At 39.6% G+C, this 27,876-nt stretch overlaps 1 protein-coding gene across 2 annotated transcripts in view; it reads right to left on the bottom strand.

Annotated features, from left to right (window-relative positions):
• Window positions 1-27,876, bottom strand: part of LOC124544745 (anoctamin-1-like) — a 154,703-nt gene that overhangs the window by 35,560 nt on the left and 91,267 nt on the right. For both annotated transcript variants that reach the window (XM_047123406.1, XM_047123405.1), the window contains 7 exons: window positions 12,845-13,077; window positions 12,548-12,727; window positions 12,118-12,321; window positions 7,975-8,072; window positions 7,582-7,727; window positions 2,196-2,401; window positions 1,181-1,356 (listed from right to left, as the gene is read on the bottom strand). In XM_047123406.1, coding sequence (XP_046979362.1) covers window positions 1,181-1,356; window positions 2,196-2,401; window positions 7,582-7,727; window positions 7,975-8,072; window positions 12,118-12,321; window positions 12,548-12,727; window positions 12,845-13,077 — 1,243 coding nt within the window. The remainder of the gene's footprint in view (window positions 1-1,180; window positions 1,357-2,195; window positions 2,402-7,581; window positions 7,728-7,974; window positions 8,073-12,117; window positions 12,322-12,547; window positions 12,728-12,844; window positions 13,078-27,876) is intronic.

Raw genomic sequence — 27,876 nt, forward strand, 5'->3', positions numbered from 1 at the left:
CCACCACCACCACCACCACAACAACAACAACAACAACAGTAGCCTGGGTCCCTGCGATTGAGAGTTGCAGCGATCACACCACCAAAACATTACCATATATGGTGCGGGATTGAGCACCAACAGTGTCACTGGCAATAGTGCCGTTATATAAGTACATCAGCAGCATCCACAAGACAGTCAACCACTTGACAATGGCAGAGGAGATCTCTGCCGAAAGCTCAGGGGCAGCTAACCACTTGACACGGCTCAAAACTCAAGAATATTTTTTGATGGGTATCACCATAAGGGGATGTGTTCATAAATATTTTATTTTTGAGCTGTACTCTGGTTTTCATTAGTAAATATACACCTCAATCACTGATATAAGTTTGTCTGATTATGTTTAAGAGAGAGATTCTTGCAACCAAAACACAGTACATATTCTAACTTTTAGCTCTGTGATACACTGTATAAACAAAGAAGACCTTGTTACACCATGACTGATTATGTGATAATCCACAGGTTCCACGACAACTAATTGCATCAGATGTTCCTCAGGTCAAAATAAGCAGTGACATTCAACCAATGCCAACAATGTCATGCCTAGTGAAGTACTATGGTGTTGGAACCACACAAGCTTATGATAGTCTTAATTTTTAAATTTCAACAGATTACGTATGACTACTGCAACAACTGGTTAGTCATTTCAGTAACGAGGGGTTGTGTGTGGGAGGGGTGGTGTGTGTGTGTGTGTGTGTGTGTGTGTGTGTGTGTGTGTGTGTGTGCGAGAGAGAGAGAGAGAGAGAGAGAGAGAGAGAGAGAGAGAGAGAGAGATACTGAATGCAACATCTTCAGATACTGTATTCTCACTGTTTACATCTAGTTTCTGTTAATTTTTTAATATACCTTGCACTCATTGTATGACATGATATATTTGGAATCATTCTTGACCTGCTTAGTCTGTTTGGTGTTACACAGAGCAATCAAGACAAGACTGCTCACAGCAATTGAGAATTCACTAGACAGTTTATGAAAGCCTTTGAGGCCAGAGAAAAAAATCAAACTTCTTGCTATACCACAGAGTTACATTATGTTGACATTCACTAAACTAAGTTTGTGTTCTGCTACTAAACAAAGCATATTCTTAGACCTTTCATGAAATATACAAAACAAGGAATAAACAAGTTTTCTTTTGTTGTACCTGCATATAGTCACATCTCCATTGCCAACTTGTGGCTCCGAACCTGGCTCAAAATCACTTGTATTGAAGTATGATAATGAATGATTCAGGTATCCCTTTAAAGTATGGTCAGGTGAGACAGTCAATCTGTACACCATACGGGGTACGAAGTCTGATGTGAAGGCAATGATGAATCCCTACAAGAAACAGAACAAAATGGACATCAAAACATCATAATTGTATTATACAAAAGAAATTTATCTAAGATGGAGCAATACAATTCATAACAAAAAGCTGAAACTAGATACTAACAACAAGAGTGGAACTTTTACCTAGAACTAACTGGAATAGAAATCACTGTATCCTGTCTGACACACACATAAATATACAAATTTACAATGAATTTCTAACTTCAGAACTTATCAGCAGTTTTCCACAGTGAAAACTGGAAAGAAAAAGAAAAAGAAGAGATAAAATGGTTAAATTCTGGAGAAAAGGCCAAATGTCTCAATGTAATGAATCAGGAGGCAAGTATGGGAAACACGTCTATAAAATTTTATGAGTTGCTGGCAATCATTAGGCAAAAGATAATAACCAAAGCTATGTAAACCTATCAAAGAGCACCTATGGAAATAAAAAGTTCTGAAGATAGGAACTGTGTCTATGACATACTTGTTCTTAGCATTCAAATTCTCTTTTTCCATCCTATCTCCCCTGCATTCTCTTCCACAATCTGTCTCTCTCCTATTTACATGCTGCATTCTCCATCTTTGCCAAACTCACTTCACTTTCAGTATTAACTTTTTACAATTTTTCTTGTTCTCCTCCTCTTCAATAATTTTGGACTTTTCCTGCACGCAGTTTCTCTTCTGATCCACAGTTTGTTGTGGACTTGCTACATATTCAAGTATAAGTGCTATTCCCTACCCAAATTAAAAAACTAGACATTTTCAGATTTATTATTAAATACCAGTTCAAGGATTCAGTTTAATGCTGTCAAAATACAAAAATCAACTTCATTTGTTACTATACTTACATTACTAATTACAGACAATTTTCCAATTGAGTCCAAGATACGAAACCAGACACCAATATCTCTGACACGCTGTGTTACTGGCCTCCGGTAAAAAGTTAGCAACTTTTTGGCATCCAGACGCATCTCAAGAATATTGTTCAGTAATGCGAAGAATGGTGCCAATGGGAAAGCAGCCACAAAAATGGTAACAAAACCATACTGCAGCACTACACAGAAGGAAAAGTATACTGTCAATTTATTTAAACTGAATACAATAATTATGAAAAATACTGAAAATAAGTTGCTTTCTATTGACATCTTAAGAAAGTCAAGATGGAGCACTTTCATGGTGATAATAAGATTTTATGCTGTTGGTGGTGATTTAATTTTTATTTGGCTTCGTACATGTCTAACATACATTGTTTTTCTTAGATGGAATGTTAAAATTATGGAAGCACAATGTAAATGGGCCACAATTTTACAAGAAAAACATAATCCATTTTACTTTAAAGCCTGCTGTTTCTTACGTTTTATTCAAGATAATCTTTAAAGTAGTCTTTTATTATATAATGAAACTTTCTATTTGAAAATTTCTCTGAATGTTGGAGTTAAAAAAAAGAGAAATGAAATTCTCTCTCACATGGACACAGTTATGTTAAGATTTTAAGGTAACTGGCCACAGCCTGTCTATACTCCCCACTAGCTGAATTAGTCTGATTTGGAGTATCTGTGCCTGGTGATGTATAATATAGTTCATAGAAAAATCACACTTACTTAATAGTTCCATTATTACAAATGCCAGAGGAGTTACATTACAGGCAGGTGTTTGTAGCAATAAAACATCAAGGGACAGTAAAACAAGGGTGGTATCTTCATGATAGAAACACCATCTTCTGGATCAATTTACTTGAAATGTGGGTTGCATGTTGGTCTCTATGAACCCACATTCTTTAAAAAGACATCTCTGAAACAGCTGAAAAATATTGTGGACAGCATCCAACCTTGTTCTTTGCTGACATTACAGTCAATGTAGGCATCTCTCTGACGAGCTGGTTTTCCATTACAAACTTTCTTTTAAATACACAAAGCACTGGAATCATTTTGCTATCAGCTGATAAATGCAATAAAACTGTAATGTTTTCTCACTCACAAGAATTAGTTTTAAATTTGATTTTGATGTCGATTACAGTTTTTTGAAAGATCACGATGAAATGAGGTTTCATCACAGTTTTATATTTTTCCTAGCTTTCCCACAGATTTAGTTCTTTCACAGTGCTAGTGAGCTTTTAGGAAAATCATAAATTACTTATGGGTTGGGAGCCATAAGCACCTGTTCAGCATAAGAGATGGGTTCCACAGTAGCACAGACGAACAGGTGCTTATAGTTTTTATGCTATACATTTTAGAACCCATGTTTACCAGACTCTATTTTTCCCCCTGAATATTGACGATTCCTCCTGGGACACTTGAATAGTTTGAATCATGATCATAGTTTGTTTTGTTAAATGTAACACTGCACAATATCCTCTGGTGACAGCCCAAGTCTGTCTAACTGTCAACTGTTTGAATTACATTTGCCAGTTGTTGTTCATCTTTTAGCAATAGAAAACATGACACCACCGTTCTCACAACCTATTTGAGATTTGTTCATTCTCTCACAATTCACTAACAAAATGTTTTGGTGCAAAGAAAGGGATCATCTAACACTTGGTTCTGGTCTTCAGTACTGTAAGCAAATGAAGTCTTTTTTGTGTTTTTCTCCTGTATGTCCACACCATGACCTATGCAGATTAAAAGTTGTGTTAATTTTATTACTAAGGTTAACTATAAATTTATTTTTAATCCATATTTAACCTTTGCAACAAGGTTGTTATTTTGTAAAAAATATTGGGTAATTGAATGCTTTCCAGGGTAGCTGGTCCCATATGGTCCAACTGTCCCAAGCACATTTTTTATAATTGGACAGATATAAAATCTACTCACCAAATGGTGGCAGAACATACACATAAAAGAAGGTTGTAATTGGGCAAGCTTTTGGAGCCAGTGGCCCCTTCTTCAGGCACAAAGGTTGAAGGGGAGGAAGAGGGGTGAAGGAAACGGACCTGAAAGGTCAGAAAAGTGACCCAGAACCACTGGTCATGGGAGAATTACACGAGAATCAATCAAATTTCTCCCACTACACCATCTCATTATTAAAGAAAACAATCTGCCTAACAAATGCTCGTGAATGAGATTCTGTATGTTGCTTTACAAGATAAAACAATTTAGCTGGTTCTGGCAACCCTATAAGAATTAAATATCCACCCATTATTTGTGGGAACACCATCACCCAGTTACCTACTGGGCCCAACTACCCTGTACTTCCTTATATTTCTAACTTTTAAATTTCAAGCTACCATTATTGTTGTTGTTGTTGTTGTTGTTGTGGTCTTCAGTCCTGAGACTGGTTTGATGCAGCTCTCCATGCTACTCTATCCTGTGCAAGATCCTTCATCTCCCAGTACTACTGCAACCCACATCCTTCTGAATCTGCTTAGTGTATTCATCTCTTGGTCTCCCTCTACGATTTTTACCCTCCACGCTGCCCTCCAATACTAAACTGGTGATCCCTTGATGCCTCAGAACATGTCCTACCAACTGATCCCTTCTTCTAGTTAAGTTGTACCACAAACTTCTCTTCTCCCCAATCCTATTCAATACCTCCTCATTAGTTATGTGATCTACCCATCTAATCTTCAGCATTCTTCTGTAGCACCACATTTCGAAAGCTTCTATTCTCTTCTTGTCCAAACTATTTATTGTCCATGTTTCACTTCCATACATGGCTACACTCCATACAAATACTTTCAGAAATGACTTCCTGACACTTAAATCAATACTCGATGTTAACAAATTTCTCTTCTTCAAAAACACTTTCCTTGCCATTGCCAGTCTACATTTTATATCCTCTCTACTTTGACCATCATCAGTTATTTTGCTCCCCAAATAGCAAAACTCCTTTACTACTTTAAGTGTCTCATTTCCTAATCTAATTCCCTCAGCATCACCTAACTTAATTTGACTACATTCCATTATCCTCGTTTTGCTTTTGTTGATGTTCATTTTATACCCTCCTTTCAAGACACTGTCCATTCCGTTCAACTGCTCTTCCAAGTCCTTTGCTGTCTCTGACAGAATTACAATATCATCAGCGAACCTCAAAGTTTTTATTTCTTCTCCATGGATTTTAATACCTACTCCGAATTTATCTTTTGTTTCCTTCACTGCTTGCTCAATATAGAGATTAAATAACATCGGGGAGAGGCTACAACCCTGTCTCACTCCCTTCCCAACCACTGCTTCCCTTTGATGTCCACCGACTCTTGTAACTGCAGTCTGGTTTCTGTACAAATTGTAAATAGCTTTTCGTTCCCTGTATTTTACTCCTGCCACCTTCAGAATTTGAAAGAGAGTATTCCAGTCAACATTGTCAAAAGCTTTCTCTAAGTCTACAAATGCTAGAAACGTAGGTTTGCCTTTCGTTAATCTTTCTTCTAAGATAAGTCGTAGGGTCAGTATTGCCTCACGTGTTCCAACATTTCTACGGAATCCAAACCGATCTTCCCCGAGGTTGGCTTCTACCAGTTTTTCCATTTGTCTGTAAAGAATTCGCGTTAGTATTTTGCATCTGTGACTTATTAAACTGATAGTTCAGTAATTTTCACATCTGTCAACACCTGCTTTCTTTGGGATTGGAATTATTATATTCTTCTTGAAGTCTGAGGGTATTTCGCCTGTCTCATACATCTTGCTCACCAGATGGTAGAGTTTAGTCAGGACTGGCTCTCCCAAGGCCGTCAGTAGTTTTAATGGAATGTTGTCTACTCCCGCGGCCTTGTTTCGACTGAGGTCTTTCAGTGCTCTGTCGAACTCTTCACGCAGTATCGTATCTCCTATTTCATCTTGATCTACATCCTCTTCCATTTCCATAATATTGTCCTCAAGTACAGACCCTCTATATACTCCTCCCACCTTTCTGCTTTCCCTTCTTTGCTTAGAACTGGGTTTCCATCTGAGCTCTTGATATTCATACAAGTGGTTCTCTTTTCTCCAAAGGTCTCTCTAATTTTCCTGTAGGCAGTATCTCCTGTAGGCAGTATCTATCTTTTCCCTAGTGAGATAAGCCTCTACATCCTTACATTTGTCCTCTAGCCATCCCTGCTTAGCCATTTTGCACTTCCTGTCGATCTCATTTTTGAGACATTTATATTCCTTTTTGCCTGCTTCATGTACTGCATTTTTATATTTTCTCCTTTCATCAATTAAATTCAATATTTCTTCTGTTACCCAATGATTTCTACTAGCCCTCTTCTTTTTACCTACTTGATCCTCTGCTGCCTTCACTACTTCATTCCTCAAAGCTACCCATTCTTCTTATACTGTATTTTTTTCCCCCCATTCTTGTCAATTGTTCCCTTATGCTCTCCCTGAAGCTCTGTAAAACCTCTGGTTTAGTCAGTTTATCCAGGTCCCATCTCCTTAAATTTCCACCTTTTTGCAGTTTCTTCAGTTTTAATCTACAGTTCATAACCAATAAGTGTGGTCAATTACTAATTCAGTTAATCAATAAAAACAAACAAAAATGCCTGTATTTTCTCCTAGTATTCACATTTACATACACTCAACCACACATACATTTTTCAGTCAAAGCAAACAGCACGGTCCAATGACAATAAATATACCCTGATGAAAATATAATTGTCTTTATACAAAAAAGATGACAATCACAAAACACTTATAGTCAAAGCTTAAATTTTCTGAAAATCGAGTCACACACTGGAATAATGTAACATAGTAACAGACACCCAATTGTACACAATTATTACAGCTTTTCCACTGTGACAAACTATTCAACATATAGAATAAATCACCCCCCCTTCACACACACACACCCATGCATGCATGCATGCATGCACTCACGTACACACACTTTTTAGTCAAAGATTCAAATGGCTCTGAGCAGTATGGGACTTAACATCTGAGGTCATCAGTCCCCTAGAACTTAGAACTACTTAAACTTAAGGACATCACACACATCCATGCCCGAGGCAGGATTCGAACCTACGACCAAAGCGGTCGCGCGGTTCCAGACTGAAGTGGCTAGAACCACTCAGTCACACTAGGCGGCTTTAGTCGAAGAACAAGCACAAAATGGCACCTTACGTCATTCTGTAATGCGTGTAGGAATTAGGCTCAATATGTTATGACTAATGTAATGTAATGTAATAGACAACAGAATTGCCGATGAGTGACAGCTGTCAGAGTTTGAGTCCTGGTTTCAAACACAGGTTTAACTTTTCACAAATGTTAAAAGCCCATTTAGTTATGTTACCTTACAAGGTCTGACACACTCTAAAAAGACACTTGCCCATCTCAAGATATTCTGGAAAGAGTCCACGTGGGCCCCATTCCACCAGTTTAAAGTCTTTCATCCACCTTGACCGGCATGATTCCAGTCCTTTCTTCCTAAATCCTGTCTTCACTTTCAGTGTATTCAGCCATTTGAAGAATAATCTGTACAAATGAGAAGACTCAAATTCATATCAATTACAAACAACAGTTCTTTGCCTGCACAAAAATCTGTCAAAAATAGCCAAAAAGGGGTTAAATGCGAAAAATCACAGAAACAATTTCTCAGCAACAATTTTCCTTTGAAAATAAAGAAAAAAATTAACAAATGCCACAATCTCTGCACTCTTAAGACATTAATCTTGATTTGTGTAAAAATATTGGCATTACTCTAAACCACTATTATACTTACGGAAATAACATTTCAAGCAGTGTGTTCACAGCTTGTTTGCCAATCATTATAATTCCAAGCTGAATGCATAACTCCATTAGACATCCTCCAGGACTGCACTGTAAATAAATAAAAAGAACACGTTTAAATAGCGTGTCACACTTACAGCAGAAACCACAATACATTTAAGAGCCATTTAAAAATGTTGTAACAAATAGCATAATATTAATGTCAGTGAAGAATCTAAACATTAACAAAAGGAAGGAAGAGTGGGGCTTAATGTCCCATTGATGTCGAGGTCATTAGAGACGGATCACAAATTTAGAATGTTTCAAGGATGGGGAAGGAAACTGTGCCTGAATATTATGTGTTTCTATGAAAGCACCGTGAACAACAGATTCCTAACAAATCGACTTCAAGGAAAAACTACTGTACTTAAATTACTGTTACCGAGAGGCTCTGGAAAGTGTAAAGTACAACAGTTATTATTATTATTTTGAACACGACCGTGCTTTACTAGGCATAGTCCTGTTGGAGGTGGTATGCTATTGCCTTCCTCTGAACACTGAGCTCATTCATCCAGTTCAACATGTATTTCGAGCCATCATGCAACCTGGCATTTTTCGTATTAACAAACACAACCAAAGGTTAAGGAAAAGGAAATGACAAATAAAAATCCTAGGACAGACCATGTACAGTAATATATAGGTGACCATCGCATATGGAATGCCACTGATGAAACAACACGTGTTTGTGGAGGTTTCACTGGCAATCTCATTGATGGCAAAGTCAAGAGAGGAGAACCGTCAAAACCATTAACGATTTTCTGCAAGTCTTGAAAGACACAAATCATTCAACAGCAGCTTATTTTATGAGTGACAGTCTCAAAGTGCTGTAGCTTGAGGGAATTCAAGAAGAAAACCACTTCTTTTCATGTATTCCGATGCTGCAGTCTACATTTGGTATCAACTATCCTGTGTATATTCTATATGTATTTAATCTGCTTCACCTGTCTGGCCTATGCACTGCAACATATCACCAAAGATGTGAATGACAGCTATCCAGAAGGGAATAAAATAATTTAAAACACCAAGTAAGTGTTTCTCACAGCATTGAATCATCTGTTGCTTGTCCGTACCTGGTAGCTGAGTGGTCAGTGCGACAGAATGTCAGTCCTAAGGGCCCGGGTTCGATTCCCAGCTGGGTCAGAGATTTTCTCCACTCAGGGACTGAGTATTGTGTTGTTCTAATCATCTTCATTTCACCCCCATTGACATGCAAGACACCAAAGTGGCGTCAAATCGAAAGACTTGCACCCAGTGAAAGGTCTACCTGACGGGAGGCCCTAGCCACACAACATTTACATATTTACATCTGTTGCTACATAGAGAACTGCTGCCAAACCTAGTAAGTGTCTGAGCCTTTCCTGACAAGGTGGAGTGTACTGATTTGAAGCTGTCAGTTTTTAAAATGAAAATTTTGAAGCCTTGAAATCTGTGACTTATTCTTTTTTCAGAAAACCTTCAGCTTCAGTATGGGAAGCACACAATGTTTTCACTGAACCTAAAATTGAAAATGCTCTGGTATACATCCAGAACCACTCTGACTTACTTGCTGGCAGCATTAAACAATTAGACTATCAGATTACTTTTACAGAAATTGTTAAAAATTGTTGAGAATGTCAAATGCTTGCTGACCAACATTAGAAGTGATACTGGGCAGAGGGTAGTGAATATGTTTGCCACTGTTTTGGCAAGAAACTGATGCTAATCGACTTTTGTTGCTATTTACAAGACTCTAGTGGGAATCTGATCAAGAATATTTCATCTCCTAATATTTACACCATCAACAGCCATTGGCTTAAACTATGACTGCAGAGAATTTGGAGAAATATGTGACTGCTTATTCCACTTCAAAATAAAAGGCAATTTTAGGGAAGGTGAACATTTTAGTAAACAGATGTGATGGAAAATTGTTTTATTTCATTAGCATAGCACAGACTTTCAGAACAAACAATTAATTAATGTGAAACATACATTATTAATGAATTTTTCATGCTTCTGGTTCATTTAACTGGATATTAAGATAATACAGTAGTCTACAATGTAATTGAAAAGTAGATTCTAGCTGTAATTACTGTTTTATGTTAAATAATTTTGTGATATTACACATTTCCTCTTATGTGTTATTCATTACAGAAATAAGTACATATTTTGCATGTTAATGTTACATAAAAGCAACAGAGAAGAAAAAATTATGACACAGATTTTCTACATATGGAGAGGTTTTTAGGTGAATCAATAGCTAGACGACAAAAACTATGAAAAAGAAATAATAATTTAAAGTTTTATTTAAAATTCTGTAAGTTACAGGCTCTTGCCCTGCCTCCAAATTCTACTGTTTTGTCGTTTCAAACTGGAAACTTCTTGAAATTTATACGGTCATTGTTAACTTGGAAGTATGGCATGACGACAAATTCAGGAAATTACTGCTTTGCATTGAGAAAAGAAAAAAACTGAAGCCTGGATACTCAATGTCATTTACAAAACATCCACGTTCAAATACAGAGCCACATTTATATTTTTTATGAAATTTGTGCCGATGACAAATTCACAACCAAATGACAAGTTCCCTTATGCAAATCATACAAAGCTGCACTCATGAACACGTTATGGGAAACATAAGTGGAACTTAAGATAATGTGGACAATAACAAAGATTCCTCAAGCTGCCACTGAGGGACAAACATTATAACAATTCAATGTACTACTTCAAGTTTTTACATGGTGCCACAAGTGATTACATCTCAGAATTCCCTGAGATATCCTTGACTTTTCCAGACCATGCTATGACTACAGTAACTCACAACAGGACTCAGTCAACTCATAAAAGTGCCTGGGTACAACAACTTGAAGAGACATGAAATGAAATGATCACATCATGCCTTCAGTTGTAGATAAAGCAGCTGGCAGATTGGTTCATTGGTAGAATACTGGGAAAATTCTGTCAGTCTACAAATGAAATTGCTTGCAGGGGGGAAAAAAAAACCACATCCTAGACTACCGTGGAAATGTGTGGGGCCCATAGCAAGTATCAGTAACAGGGAGGCTAAAAATATACAAAAAAGGGCAGCACAGAATGTCACAGGTGGTGGTGGTGGTGGTGGTGGTTGTTGAGTTGTTTAAGGGGGACTAAACAGCTAAGGTCATCAGTCCCCCTGTCACAGGTCTGCCTAATCCACTGGACATGCTAAGAAATGTTACAGCACTGAATAGTTTGGGGAAAGAAAGTAGAAAATAATATTAGAACTCATTCATGCTGCCACAGGCAAACTCAAGTCAAGCCAGAGACAGAGGCAGAAGAAAGAACTGAGCCAGTATGTTACAGGTAGGTTGGATCATCAACACATTACGATTCATCAGCCAAATGAGGATACACATTCAGCAGAAATGAGACTGTGACAGAAAACCAGAGGAAGTGAGGCAAGCATATTCATTAGCCCATCAGACATGTTGCAAGGAACTCTTAACTTTTACACAAGAGCATGTAGTGAGGAACTTACACTGTAGTTAACAGCCTTTTAAGTGAATACAGCAGAATAAGGAGGACACATGGGATCATTACGAACTGAGCCTTATGTCATAGCCTCACACTAGCTCCCTTTAAATACTCCAGCGTTCCACCTTTCATGGTGAGTTGACCATTGGGATTGATGGCATTCACAGCAATAGCACTAAACACTATGATTACAACACTGTAGTGAATCTATGTCCTAGATATTAAAGCACAGTCTATGAACTAGGTGAAGATGTACTCAAGATGATGGTCTTCACACGATGAACTTTACGCTGCTTGCCACCTACTACCTACTTATGGGGAAACTAACTGTCTTCTAACAACATCACATTGGGGAATGTTGCCAGGACTAAACTTCTCATACTCCATACGCAAATGGAATGCGAAGAAACCCTAATAAGTGATATAATGGGAGATATCCTCTGACATTTACTTCACAGTTGTTTGGAGAGTACAGATGTATATGAAGATCTTGGCAAGTGAAATGACAAATAAGTCCACCATCACCTTCCTATACACATGCACACAACATGGTCCCGAAGATCTCGTCCACATTTGTGTTACAATGTTTAGCATTTATTTTACTTACCTCTTCCTGCCTGTATGAGAAGAGACGATTGTACTCTTTTGGATATCCCACAAATTTGCCTTTGAAAAATGCTATGTAGAATATAGAAGCATAATAATTTACAAACTGAAGAAGATAGATTTTAAGTGTGAGACTATCATCAAATTCGGTCTGTGTACGTAGAAGTTCCAACTCTGTTAAAAGTTCTGCAAGCCACTGGTAAACCTGGAATCACAAAATTAACTGAATGTGGAATATTACAACTACTGGTGCTGGAAATTAGCTTAATAATAGTAAAATGAAAGAGTTAAATGCAGCTACATGGAATATACAAATTGTGACATTGTTCTCATCACAAGAGTTCCATTTTAACTAATCTTAATTCTGCTAAAAAGAAAGAAACCATCTAAGACTAAAATTATGCATTTACAGATACAGTATTATGACTCACATAATTGAAGACCATGATGCAACAAAGATTAATGGAAGCAGCTGTTGCAGTTGTAAAAATCATGGCATAACTTTTGAATGCACAGCTTGCATCCAGTTTTTCATTACAAACTGATAGTGCAGCCATAAGAGACATCCGATACAACACAACACCCAGAACAGCAGCAACTGCTAGTGCTACCTATGGGAAAAAAGGTAATAGTGGCTCCAAATATAGCAAACTGCAATTTCTCTCCGAAACTTTTAACTAGTATTATCACAGGTAGCTCTAAGCTCACTTCACTGTTAGTTATCATACCAAAAGCATGACGACAGAAAAACTGAGAATTGTAGCTGGCAGGCGGACTTTCCAAAAGGGCACACATGGTTCCATGGTGTTGGTAACAATGTTGATCTGCTTGCGCTTTACGTGCGCAAGCCTGGCCAAATACTGCGGCCTGGGGTGTTCCTCTCGGATATCGAATGCAGTGAGGTCCCAGCGATGTGTGATTTCAGCAGAGTAGCGCTTCCATAGACATAAGAATGTTGCAGCTGGAAGAGGTTAACCACACCAGTTTCAGTGGGGATGAAATATCATGAAATGGAAGTAGTACTTACAGAGTGTAATAGTACATCCTCTAATCTATGTCCAGAAAAGGAGCTTGAACAATTGGAAAAAAGAATGAGGAAGAAGGTATTGTTAAGAATGCAAGGTTTATACCTACCACAATTGACTGATTGTTTCTACAGATAAACAATACCCTTGTTAACACATACGTAAACATTTCTTTGTAGTTATTCTGTTCTGGCTTACTCTGTGCAGACTTATTTATTCATTCATGAAACACATTTTTTCAAATATCGCCAACCTCTAAATGTCCACAGTAAAAAGGAAATTTTCTGATATGAAGATTAAAGTACACTAAACTTGCTATGGGAGCTACAACTTGTAGCATGGCTGATACTCAGACACAAAATAAATACAGTCATCCTAACTGCTTGGACCACAGGTGTCCCAAGCTCAGACTGCAGCACATATTTATTTTTATGGGTTTGTATCAGTTTTCCCAGCAGCTGCGTCTGCTGAAGGAAGTATACTAACATGGCAAATGTTCATGACTGCAGTGGAATTGCATACCTCAGTGTATCACTACCAGAAAGAATACAACAAGAGGTACACGGTCACCAAATGACTTGTACTAGAGGCAGAAAAATGTAAGGGCACAATGTATGCCCCTAGAAACATTTCTAACAACACATTTCTACTGTTTCTTTTACAATTTCTTCTGATGAAGAATCTTTCTTCTGATCTTACATATTACAAAATACTGTGCTGTTTGGTAATAAATATGAGCCACGTTTTTTAATGTAGAGCAACTGAATAATCATTTTACTTATTCAGATTTTCTTATCAGATGCTGTTTCTAAACTTGTGAAGTTAAATCTGTAAACACAGAATAACCAAGTAACATCAAGTAAACAACAAAGTAATTACCTTACATTTTAATTAGACCAAATGCTTTTGCTTGTCAGATGGCAAACATGTAAGCACAAAAATTAAGTTTCAACATCCTTTCAAAGGCCAGTTGAAACTGAGCATAATCTCATATTAGACCGCGATCAGGGAAGGATATTGGCTTTGGTCTTTTTGACTGAATAATAATGATGTTTCAGCAATATGAAACTACTATGCTGCTACTCACCATATGGAGGAGGAGCTGAGTCACAGCCAGGCACTATGAAAAAGACTGCTAAAATATTAAGCTTACAGGCAGAGCCCTTCTTCCAAAATACAAAACACACACACACACACACACACACACACACACACACACACAAAACCACTGTCTCCGAGTACTGGAGCCCGACAGTTACTGTGTCTGACGTGAGCAGCAATCAGCTGGAATGGGTGGTAGGGTACGGGAGAGGCATGTTGTCAGTAAGTGGAGGGATAGCAGGGTAGGGGAAGATGCTGCGCTACCTGTGGGAGTATGCAGAATCATGGTGTGGACAGGATGGGGCTGCTAGGTGCCATGTCAGAAGGCTGTGCTGAAAACAGGAGAGGGGGTGTAGCTGGGGGTGGGGGGAGAGGTATAGAAGGGGAAAAGACTAGCAGGAGCGTTGGTGGAATAGAAGGCGTGTAGCGCTAGAGTGGGAGCCAGGAAGGGGATAGGTGGCCGGACATGATTACCGGTAGTTAAGGTAGAGGGTGGAGGACAGTGATCAGTGAAGGTTGAGGCCAGGAGGGTTACAAATACGAAGGATATGTTGTAGAGAGAGTTCCCACATGCACAATTCAGAAAAGCTGCCACAAATGGTATCTACTCATCGGGACACTTTCATCTGTTCCAGCCTGTATAAAGGGCAATTGAAAAGTTTTTTTTCCAAAGGCCGTACAGTCCACAACTGGTATGCCAATCGCACAAAATCACCATGATCATTGAGGCAACGATCCCACTGACACACCAGGTTAAAGACACCCATTCTGTGAAACAATGTGTCTGCTGCATGAAGAAGACCATAACTACCCACTGCAAATCCTCATCCAACAGCAACCATCAACACTTCAAGGCATTTTCTTAAGAGACCAAAGGTATGATAATCACATGGGGAGTGATCAGGACTAATGTCTCCCTTGTGAGTTGGATGACGCTGGCCTCCCAAATCGACCAGCATCCTATGTTGAATCGTAACCAGCAGGGAACTTTGCGCACCATTCCACAATCGCAGTTTCTGACAGAAATGCTGCCACACACACATTCTTCATTTTCTGATGGCTGCAACCAGTGTTTGTCCTTTGGCAGCCATGAAAAGAATAATAGCATGCTGGTCCTGTTTGGATGCACTTGGGTAATAACATTGCCAAAGTTCACTTTTTCACATTTATTGCATTTTTTTTTTTTTTGGTCATAAGTCTACTGACTGGTTTGATGCAGCCCGCCACGAATTCCTTTCCTGTGCTAACCTCTTCATCTCAGAGTAGCACTTGCAACCTACGTCCTCAATTATTTGCTTGACGTATTCCAATCTCTGTCTTCCTCTACAGTTTTTGCCCTCCACAGCTCCCTCTAGTACCATGGAAGTCATTCCCTCATGTCTTAGCAGATGTCCGATCATCCTGTCCCTTCTCCTTATCAGTGTTTTCCACATATTCCTTTCCTCTCCGACTCTGCATAGAACCTCCTCATTCCTTACCTTATCAGTCCACCTAATTTTCAACATTCGTCTATATCACCACATCTCAAATACTTCGATTCTCTTCTGTTCCGGTTTATTGCATACCAGTCGGAAAAACATGAATGCCACACTTATCCCCTATATGTCAGTGCTTATATACCAACACAAGTTGTGCTATATTGCATACACACTGCAGTAAAACAGAAATTTTTTGATCGCATCTTATATATAGCAGAGTAGGTTACAGGCAATAGGCTGAAGATGTTGGCACATGAGAGCAGAGATTCTTCCTGTGGACTTACAGTAACACGCCACATTGGGGAATATTGGGTGGTTACATTTATAGAGTTTAGGAAGCATGTAATACGCAGAAGTGTGGGCATTAGGAGAAAGAGAGATTCAGCAGAGGGTTCTGGGATCGACTTAAAGATATGAGGGGTGTTGTGGACTGGCAAGACAGCCAATCCACTAGGAGGAAGCCGAAAGGCACGCGTTTAAGCTCACGCAGGCTGGGGTGAGGTCTGGAACAGGTCAGGGATATGAGACTAGCAAAAATAGTACGTATCTGTTGGAATACTTAACTTTAATCCATAATTGGTGAACATCGCTCTTGACGGCACATGTTTTACAGCATCAATAGTAACTGGTAATGGCGCCTTGCTAGGTCGTAGCAAATGACGTAGCTGAAGGCTATGCTAACTATCGTCTCGGCAAATGAGAGTGTAATTTGTCAGTGAACCATCGCTAGCAAAGTCGGCTGAACAACTGGGGCGAGTGCTAGGAAGTCTCTCTAGACCTGCCGTGTGGCAGCGCTCGGTCTGCAATCACTGATAGTGGCGACACGCGGGTCCGACATATTCTAACGGACCGCGGCCAATTTAAAGGCTACCACCTAGCAAGTGTGGTGTCTGGCGGTGACACCACAAGGGGGGAACTGGAGTTACTGTTGGATTTCTGAATGGGGTCACTGTGGCAGTTTGTAGGTGGACATATCTGACAGATGGTGGAGTCCCTTTTCCAGGCAATTCCTGTAGTTCATAACCAAAGTGATGGAGCTTTTGTCAGCAGGTAGGATTATAAGGCCGGGATAACTTTTTGGGAGTGGATTGTGGTTCTTTCTCTAGATATAAGGTTAGTTTCTATGTTAACAGATATATTGAGTTCCCACATAAACAATTTATTGTCATCATTAAGGTTAGTTTTCAGATAACTAGTATCTGCTGATGGGATGCTAGGAAAATGCAATCAGTCTACAAAGGAGACTGCTTACAAAACAGTTGTATGATCAATCTCTAAATACTGCCCAAATGTGTGGGACCCAAACCAGATATGACTAATAGAGGATATTGAACTTACAGAAAGAAGTGTAGCACAAATGGTCACTAGCAATTTTTTTTTTTTTTTTTTTTTTTTTTTTTTTTTTTTTTTTTTTTTTTTTTTTTTTTTTTTTTTTTGCCCATGGGATGGTGTCACAGAAGTGCTGAATTAGCAAGAACATAAACACGGAAGTATCCCATGAAAGCACATTTAATGAAGTTTCAAGAATCAGCTTTAAATGAGGAATCCAGCAATACACTACAAACCCACAGATATTGCTCCAGTAGGGATTGTGGAGATAAGAACAGACTAATTACAGCATGCACAGAGGCATTTAACCAATCATTCTTCCTGAACTTCATACCAAATGTAAAAGGAAGAAGCTCTAAAAACTGGTAGAATGGGAAGTACCTTCTGCCATACACTTCAGTATGCTTTTCAGTGTATATAAGTAGATGTGAATGTTGCCAGATTGACACTTTTAAATTATGAGTCCATGTTTCTCCGCCAACACCAAGAGGTTACTGAGTATCTCATGGTACTAATCCTTTCAGTTATGAAACTTTTAAAACCAGTCAATAACGGGATAAAATGATTGAATGTAGCTATGATTACAGCAAATGTCGAGCCAATAATAGTTAGAAAAGGAACCTACAAAAGCAAAAAAGTATCAGAATCTCTCAAATGCTATCAGTAACGAAAATATACTGATGCTCGTTATAAACAACAGAAAATTATTGGGAAGTTTTTAGCAGATGAATCACTCCATAATACAAAGCAAACAGTAGAGAACATGTTCAAACTTTTGCAAGCTCAACAAGGATTACAGTAGCCATTAATGGTTGAGAGTCTATTTTGAAAACCAAGAACATATCACACTCAACACGAGAGAGTAACTACAGCATTTCAACCAGTCACTATTACTGCTCCTTAAATAGGCAAACTTGAGGTAGACAAAATTTACTATGCACACTGAAGGACAGAAAGAGAATGACACAGGCTGTCATCTAATTTACTGATCTGCAACTGGGTCTGGGGGGGAGAATGATTTTTTTAATAGTGTACAGTATTTTTTTTTAATACTTACTCATTCAATGTTCTATGACAAACTGGAACTTTCTTCATCACTAACAGTTAACAATAAGTACAATTGAAACCATTATTTATTAGCTTGGTGCATGTAACAAAGGGGTCTATGGCTCTGAATGTTGACAACTAGTTGAAGTTCCAGTAAGTTAGGTGCACACAAATAAGGCAGTTTGACTGCCTTTCAGTGTAATGCTCACTGAAAAGTGTATAGCTTCAAGGGTATGTTAAAGAAGTAAGTGCACATTAATTTATTTAGAACCTCCTTGCTTTTAATTTTTTGTGGGTATCTGAAACTCCTCATCCCAACAAATATTTCAGCTCCAAATATATTCTTTACTTTCAGTCTCGTACAGCAGGTAATCGAGAGCACTGTGAATGCTTTGCTACTAGTTGTGGAAATCTGAAGTGGCCATTGGTTGAAACCATTATTAAAAAACATCAGTGTAGATTATCTGATGTACAAATTGTTGATTTAACTTAAAGACAGGCACTGAAATAATAAGATACATGAGGAAGCAATTGAAATGTTTCATCTATCAGACTTAAGAGTCAACAGTCTAGAAATTTTTCAACGCACGACTATAGATTGATGTTCTATGCAAGAAATCTTACACCACACCCAAGTCTGGAAAAATCAAAAGGAAAATGTTACTTTTTCAGTTTATAGCACTCCCACATTGCGTTGTGGGAAAACATCCTCTGTCCTTCTAGGTGAGTGTCTAGACTTAAAAAATTCTGAATCACTGATACGGGCATTTCAAATTCTGTATCACAAAGACATAACCTTTAAAGATCCCAAAATATTTGTACTGCAACTGAAAGAGTAATTTTTTTCCATCTGTGAAATACATTTACAGAATAGTAGTTTAATAAGTCATTGTTAAACATGGTAATTACCACTTACGGCTGTCAAAACTTATTTCTTGTGATTTGCAATTTTGAGCACTTGTAATTTTCAGGCAAATACCGTAAATGTAAATACGCACACAGGCCTAAATACAGACACTATTCCAAACATAAAGGAAGTTTGATGTTGTCTTTGTACTTCATAATCCAGCTGTCATGTGGGACAGTATGAGAAAGAGAGTATGAGCATATTACTGTCAAGGTTTTGTGTGTATCAGTTTATCACCACCACCACCACCACCACCACCACCACCTGGACATCATTTGTGCTTGTTTGAAGCTGTCAAAAGTTGTTTTTTTTATTGTAAATGCTAAGGGTAAAGGGGACCATTCACCTACCGTATTTACTCGAGTCTAAGTCGCACTTTTTTTCCGGTTTTTGTAATCCAAAAGACCACCTGCGGCTTAGAATCGAGTGCAAAGTAAGCGGAAGTTATGAGAAATGTTGGTAGGTGCCGCCACTGCGTTTTCATACACTGTCCAACGAAGTAAACACAAATTCCGTATTGTTCATCTTCGAATGTAGCAGAATTTCAATGTACTATGAAAATACGACTGGCAAGACTGTTTGGGATGTTTGTCAATATGGCAAACTCTACATTGTGAATTCTTTCCTACCTGTGACCAGATATGGTTCCTAATAGGAGCTTTTATGAATTGTGAATCACATGCATTATTCTCTTCACCATAAGAATAATACGAATATAAACATTTTGCCACGTATTCTTTCATGTTTGTTGCTATCTCATTTAAATCCTGTCTGCCTAATAAACTACGAAACTAGAGTGAGACAACAGCAAACGCAGAAGAATATACATATCATGTCATGTTTATATTCGTATTATTCTTATGCCTAATAGTGATACAGTCAGAAATGAAGCATGGCAATTGACTAGCTTTTTAAATCTAAGATAACTAATTTCTGTGCAGAATGTAATGTACTAAAGGGGCGTCTGCAAAGATTTTCAAACGGAGCAAACTTTTCGCTAAATTCTCATTCAGAACATCTATCATACGCAGTCTATTATTTGGTTCTTGTTGATCATTATCAAAGAAAGCAGAAGTGTAAGTAACAACAAATAGCAGTCTCTTGCCACTGTTTCACTAAAGAGATGATTCATCCTTTTGTTTTTTGGTTTTATATATAAATTGTAAGCGGTGGTAGCGTGCACAAAAGCGAGCCATGCCGCGAGCAGTGACAGGCCTTAAACACTCATTATCAGAATGCGACAAACAATGCACGACACAGTACAGTAATGCATTTTCAGCTTAGAGTGACATAAACCCCTATAACAAAGACAACAACACTTATCAGATCAAAGAAAAATAAGCAATCAATTCAAACCAGATGAAGCACGTGAAAAAGGCAGGGTACCCATATAAATATGGACGGAGCGCCTGACGCATAGCAATGGCTATCTGGTAAAGCTCAACTGCTTAAGCTTACAACTCGAACCAAAGTACTATATTTATTTTATTTATTTATGCAATTTATTTTACCTGGCATTCGACCTAAATTGTGTCTCATATTACAATGGACCAACTTTGTTTTGATTTGGAGATGCGGCCTAAAACTTTTCTCTCCCCTTGAATTTCGAGTCTCAAATTTCAGGTGCTGCTTACATTCGAGTAAATACGGTAACAGCAGAGGCATCGGAGTCATTGATAGGCACACACTACAGAGAAAGAAAATTTGTTGAACTGGAGTACACACACACACACACACACACACACACACACACACACACACACACACAAAGCCACCTTTGCCTCTACATTGCGCAGGCTGGACCAAGATTGAGTGTCCAGCCGACACAAGGTAGGGGCACAGGTGTAGGTGTGTGTGTGTGTGTGTGTGTGTGTGTGTGTGTGTGTGTGTGTGCGTGCGCGTGCGTGTGCGCGCGACTCTGACCGACGGAAGTGCCACAGCCTGCCTTCACTACTGCCCGCACTTGCCCTATGCATTGGAGATGTCTGAGAACTTCATCCTAGCCACTGACCTTCACTACATTATTTTGTCCTACTTCCAAGTGAACATGGCTTTGATTGTTTCATCATTTTGGCCTTCAGCCTAAGTTAGACTTTTATAACTCCAGTGCTAGTCATGAACTATCCAAACTTGTAGTGGTTAACTTTTTTCTAAAGGAGGAAGAGTATTTTGGTTTGAGCACTTTTTAATAAAACTATTGTACACTGTTTACTAAGCGGTGTTCTCATTGCGCATCAACTGGTGCAAGACTTAGCAAATGGTGATGAGGAATTTTTCTACGAACCAAAACTTTCAAATATGTTTTATAACCCAGGTGACTGTGTGTGTGTGTATGTGTGTCCAGGTGTTGCTCCTACTCCAGAACATGCAACAAGTCATCACCATATCCAACCCAGAGCTGTTCAACTGGCTGCTGTGCACTGACTCCCCGGCAAAAAGATTCAGAGGGGTATTGTTGCTGTTATAGGTGTATGGCCAGAATATCAAATCCTGAGCAAACTGTGTGGCCAAACTGGAACGATGCTTATTGGCACAGGTGTCACAGGGACACCCAGCAGCACATGCTTCTTCCTGGCCTATGCAGGTCTGGAAATTTACAATTTACTACAGCAACTCAAGCCTGAAGTGCAGCCCCATGCCCTGCTCACAATCACTTTGAGAGTTTTTAACTACAATATTTTGACTCATACGTGCACTTTGTGGTGGCCTTCCATAAGTCTTTTAGCTATCGCAAGTTTAGCAGACAATCTTACACAAAGTGGACATCAAAATTGGAGGGTTTATCCCTTGACTGTCAGTTCTGGTGTGTTAAGTCTCAACGTAAACAGTGCTTTACAACTTCCCTTGTCAAACACATGGTTCTTGTACATTCACCAGATGAAGGGCTTTGTACTGACATACCTGAACCTCAAGGATCCCATGCCAGAGACTTGCCTCCCCATCATTAGGGCTTTCAAGCAATACGCAGACTCATCAGCAACATTACACAACCTTTCGCCAATGTTTGTAGACTGCCCCACTTACATGGTCCCAATCCCAGCCACAGCCTGCACTACATTCCGATTTCCCTGTGGCTGCCAGCCCTCAACCAGTGTGTTTTGCCCACAGCAGTTATCCTCATCCAGCAACTGTTTTATCACCTAAACATTGCAGCAATGTTATTATTGTTGGGCTAAATGTTATTTCTGCAGCAAGACAGGACACTTGTTGGAAGTTTGCCACAATCTTTCCTCACGATGAATGAAGGTTACAACTGCATAATTGATAGTCTTAATGCTCACAGTGGAAGTTAACTCCATTCCAGAGGAGTTCCAAGTTGATACGAGTTCCTCCATAAATATTGCAATTTTGGACCCTTATCAACATTTGGGCTCACCTACACAACAAGAAAGGACAATTCATGACTCACATTCAGTATCACTCAACTGTCTTCATGGCATGCACCTTTGTGGTAAACACTGAATGAGCCACCTACAGCCTTGGTTTGGAGCTTTTTAATGCTTTGAACTAGGGAGTGCGCGACTCCATCTACAGCATTCAGCCATCAGGAGCTAGCTCCCATTCAAGGGAACTCTGCTCCATGTATGAGCCAGTTTCTTCTCATCCCAACACCAGCATAATTGGTTTTGAAGCTCATATCACATTCCTTTCAATAGCTACATTCTGCTTCTTCAAGGCCCAGAATGTTCTAATAATGTTCAGAGATAAGCTACAACTGGATCTCTAGCGACTCCAAGAGGAAAGCATTCTCACCACAGTCACCAACAGTTAATGGGCTACCCTCATCGGTACTGTGGACCTGAATGAGTCACTTTGGATCTGTTGTTACTTCAAAGTTAACGATCGATGCATAGTCTGTCATTGATGCCTACTTGATTCCAAAAGTAGATGACATTATGGTATTATTCTTAGAAGGCAAGATTTTTGCTGAGACTCATTTTCTGGATGATTACCTTCAGCTCTAGACGAGGCATCATGGAACATTCTAGCTATTAACACTCTGAACTATACTGCCATAACAGGCTTATTTTTGGCATTGTCAGTGTCTTAGCTATTTTTCAATGATACTTGGAAGGGGTGATGCAGGATGTACCCAGTACAGCAAACTGTGTGGACAGTATTCTCATCACTGGTAAACATGCTATGCAGTTGGTGGCTACCAATGATGCTCTTTTTTACTGTTGTACAACAACTCAGTCTCAAATGTAAAATGAACAAATGCCATTTTTTTGTCCCTCAGGTGGAATAACTTGGTTGTGTTCTCAGTGATTCAGGAATACAACCTGCATCACAATACACTGAGGTAAAACAGTCATGGGATCTTCCTAATATTGTGTCGGACCTCCTCTTGCTTGGTGGTGCAGCAACTCCGTATGGCATGGACTCCACAAGTCACTGGCAGCCCTCTGCAGAAATACTGAGCCAGTCTACCTCTATAGCCATCCATAATTGTGAAAGTGTTGTCGGTACATGATTTTGTGCATGAACTGACCTCTCAATTATGTCCCATGTTGGACAATCTGGGTGGCCAAATCATTTGCCCAAATCGTGCAGGATGTTCTTCAAACTAAATCATGAACAACTGTGGCCTGGTGACATGGTGCACTTTAATCCATAAAAATTCCATCGTTGTTTGGAAACATGAAGTCCATGAATGGCTGCAAATAGTCTCCAAGTAGCCAGACATAACCATTTACAGTCAATGATTGGTTCCACTGGACCAGAGGACTCAGTCCATTCCACGTAAACACAGGCCACACCATTATGAAGCCAACACCAGCTTGCACAGCGCCTTATTGACAATTTGAGTCCATGGCTACATGGAGTCTGCAAAACACACTTGAACCCTACCAACTGAAATCGGGACTCATCTGACTAAACCACAGTTTATCAGGTGTCTAGTACCCAACTGATATGGTCACAAGCCTAGGACAGGCACTGCAGGTGAATGTGTGCTGTTAGCAAAGGCACTCACATCAGTTGCCTGCTGCCATAGCCCATAAATGCCAGATTTCGTCACACTGTCCTAATGAATACCTTCATCAAATGTCTCACATTGATTCCCGCAGTTATTTCACACAGTGTTGCTTGTCTGTTGGCACTGACAACACTACAGAAGTGCTGCTGCTCTCGATCCTTACGTGAACGCCATCAGGCACTGTGTTGTCCGAGTTGAGAGGTAATGCCCGAAATGTGGTGTTCTCTGGACACTCTTGACACTGCAGACCTCGGAACACTGAATTCACTAATGATTTCCAAAATGGAATGTCCCATGCATCTGGCTCCACCATTCCACGTTAGAAGTCTTTGAACTCCTGTTGTGTGGCCATAATCACGCCGGACACCTTTTCACATGAATCACCTGAATAAAAATTACTGCTCCACCAATGTACTGCCCTTTTATATCTTGTGTATGCGATACTACCACCTTCTGTATATGTGAATGTTGCTATCCCATGACTTTTGTCTCCTCAGTGTATGTTCAAGCAATTCAGCCAACTTAATAATTATTGAAAGTACACGCCATAGCCATAGCAGACAGAATTGCTCCATCAGTTATGATGCAAAAACATGAAGTGGGATTGAACTCGTACCTATAAAAAACCTTTCTAAGATCTCAAGCAAGTCCTGAAGACCATAGTACTATGGTCTACAACCCACCGAGACCTTTAATTGTAACAGCTGATGCTTGTGATAACGGCTCGGGTGTGGTGTTATCTTATGAAGTAGAGGGTGTGGAACATCCGTGTGTTCATATACAAGACTCTGACACAGATGCAATGCAATTACCACAAAATAGAAAAGGTTGCTGTGTTCATAGTCAAGAAATTCCACAATTATGCGTACAGTCAATGTTTCAAGTTACTGACTGGGCACAAACCTGTTTTACCATTATTCAAGACAGACTCCTGTATTCCAACATAAGCCACACATTGCCTCCACAGCTGGGCATTGTTTGCTTTCTTTTTTTTCCCCCTAGCTACTCATATGACTTCAGGTATCACTCAACATGCCAATGCTGACATTCTCTCGAGGTTACCAGTGGGACATGGTAAGCAACTTGATTCAGAATCAAAGGGCTGTCACAACATGGACAAAGGAGTAGAAGAAGCTGTAGCAATGTGATTATTTAGAAACTACTCCATCTCGTGCGCCTAGGGATGTCGATGGATCTGAAACATTGGACTCATCTGTAAGTTCAGGCATTCTGGCACAGGTACCACAAGTTCACCCCCATCAATGGATTCTTTTTGTTGCAAGAAGAAAATCGTTGCACCCATGTAATGATCCCATCTGCCTTGCAGCAATGCACCCTGCCCCTCCTACATCAGGGCCATAAGGGAGTTGCGCTCTCCAAGAAGCTGGGCCGTCAATGTACGTATTTGCGAGAGATTGATGCAGCTATTGCCAACATGGTGGCACCATGTGAAACTGGTATAAGCAAACAGACAGCACCCTCTAGCAGATACTTCCCGTGGTTGGATGCCTCAGCGTCCTGGTCGTGACTCCATTTAGACTTTGCAAGCCCCTCACTGGGATATTCTTGGTTGATCATGGTTGATGCAGGAGCCAGATTCCCGTATGTTTCTCGGATGTCTTCAGAGTCCTCGAGACAAAGGCACTGGCCTGGATCTTATCTAAAAAATGACTTCTGAAAACCATAGTTACAGACAACAGGCCTCAGTTCACAACTTCTGAATTTACCTCTTTTTGTTCTTCCAATGGCACCTCCCTAATACATACAGAGCATTTTCATCTCACAACCAATGGATAAGGGGAAAGCTTTATTCACACGTTCAAGGAAAAATTAGCAACCATCCCTGTGTTTTTGATGTCTTATTGCTCCACCCCTCAAGATGGCATCAGCCCTGCTGAAAAACTCCACGGGGACAGCACCACGGGTTCAAGCTCCCCATCCTCCACTCTATGATAAATCCATCTCCCTCTCTACAGTCTCAACGCCACCATTATTCTGTCAAAAATGATGCCTGGACACTGGTTTTCTCCAAAAATAGTCACCAATGTGTCCCGGCAGTAGTAACATATTTATTGGGACAGGCCACGGTGGAAGTATGACTACATGTGGCTCCATTTGTTGCAGGTAAGCCCAAGAAAAACAGCGATGGCTCCTAGCAATGGATTATCATGATCTTTGTTCCTGGATCAGATGTTCTCCCACCCGGAACTTTGGACGATACAGCCCAACTGTTGCAGCCACAGGGTCCATACCATCCAGCCGTTGCCAAAGTCACCTCTTCCCCGGTACAGATACCAACTTTGATGGACATCAAACTGAGCATGTCAGGGTCACCAGTTCCACAGGTGACCAGCGAAGAATCAGAAGGTTTCTCAGCTGTCAAGAACTGCAATAGTCTTTCGTCCTTTGAGGGGAGTGGGGATGCTATGTATGGGTTCCTGCAGACCAGAAACTCTTCTCACAGCAGTGGTCTACTAAATGGCCTAATCTCGAAAGACTTCTAACAGTAGATGGCAGAACTCAACTACGCATCCTGCCTATGCTGATATCTGATGTGCAAGCACCGCCAGAGGTCTCATGCCCTCCGGACCTATTTGTCTTCATGGGGCATATGACTTCATGTAGGTCTTCCAGTATACTATATGGCTTGAGTATTTAGGGTGGGGCAAAGTTGCTCCAAGCTTTGGGCCAGGTGCTTACTGTGCCCACAGTTCAATCAGAGCCTCGATTTGAACCATTACTACAAACAACGCCATGCTGCACTAGCTAATATTGACTGATGGAGTCGTCACCGTCTCTGCTTTCACCATTACTGGGAGATGGCCAAAACTTGTTATCTGCCATCAACCTTCAGTACGTTATTTTGTGCTACTTCAAGTGAACACTGATTTTGAATGTTTCATTATTTTAGCCTTTAGCCTAAGTTGGATTTTTATAAATCTACTGCTAATCACGAACTATCACACTTGCAATGGTTAACTTTTTTCCAAAGGAGTAGTATTTTGGTTTATCTATTTTTCACTAAAACTGTATTAAATTGTTTACCTGGTCTGTGTACTCATCGCACTTCAATCAGCACAAGACTTAGCACCTTACATAGTTGCTCTTACATTGTATGCGGCACAAAAATATACATGTATATTTGCAACACTATATGAATATTTTCCCTTTCTTTGACAATCAAAAGGACTAACTATAAATGCTTTAAAAGTATTTTGTTTATTGCTTATAGTTCTGAACAATTTGCAAAGAATGTTGTTAATTAAAAAATGTTGATTTCTGCATGAAATGTTAGTTATCTTCAGATTGTTTTCAATCTGCAATGAGCAGTTAGCGAATTAATGAAAGTACAGAAAAGACAGTGCAGAAAAATGTAGTTAAACAATTCTACCTCTACAGCCACAATCTGTAAACAATTGTGAAGTGCATGGCAGAGTGTACTTAGCATGGTACACATGTCAGGGCACCTTCTTGCTCCAGTTACATATGGACTAAGGAAAGAATGACTGATTAAATGTCTCTGTGTAAGTTGTAATCAGTCTAATCTCATCTTCAAGTTCCCTATGTGAGTGATATGCAGGGGGCTGAATAACAATTTTTTAAATTTCGTAAGTGGGCTTTCAATGGATAATTTCGTCTATCTTCAAGAGTCTGCCAATTCAAGTTTTCTACATTTCCATGATACTCTCCAATTAATCAAATAAACATTTGAAAATTTGTACTACCCTTCTTTGTATATCTTCAGTCTCCCCTATTAGCCCTGTTTAGTATGTGTTCCATACACTCGAGCAATGTTCTAAGATGTGACACACAAATGATCTGTAAATAATCTTCTTTGTACACCGACAGCAATTTCCAAGTGTCCTGGGAGTGAACTGAAATCTGCCACTGGCTT

The sequence above is a fragment of the Schistocerca americana genome, chromosome 8 (assembly GCF_021461395.2).
Source record: "Schistocerca americana isolate TAMUIC-IGC-003095 chromosome 8, iqSchAmer2.1, whole genome shotgun sequence".
Classification (NCBI taxonomy): Eukaryota; Metazoa; Arthropoda; class Insecta; order Orthoptera; family Acrididae; genus Schistocerca; species Schistocerca americana.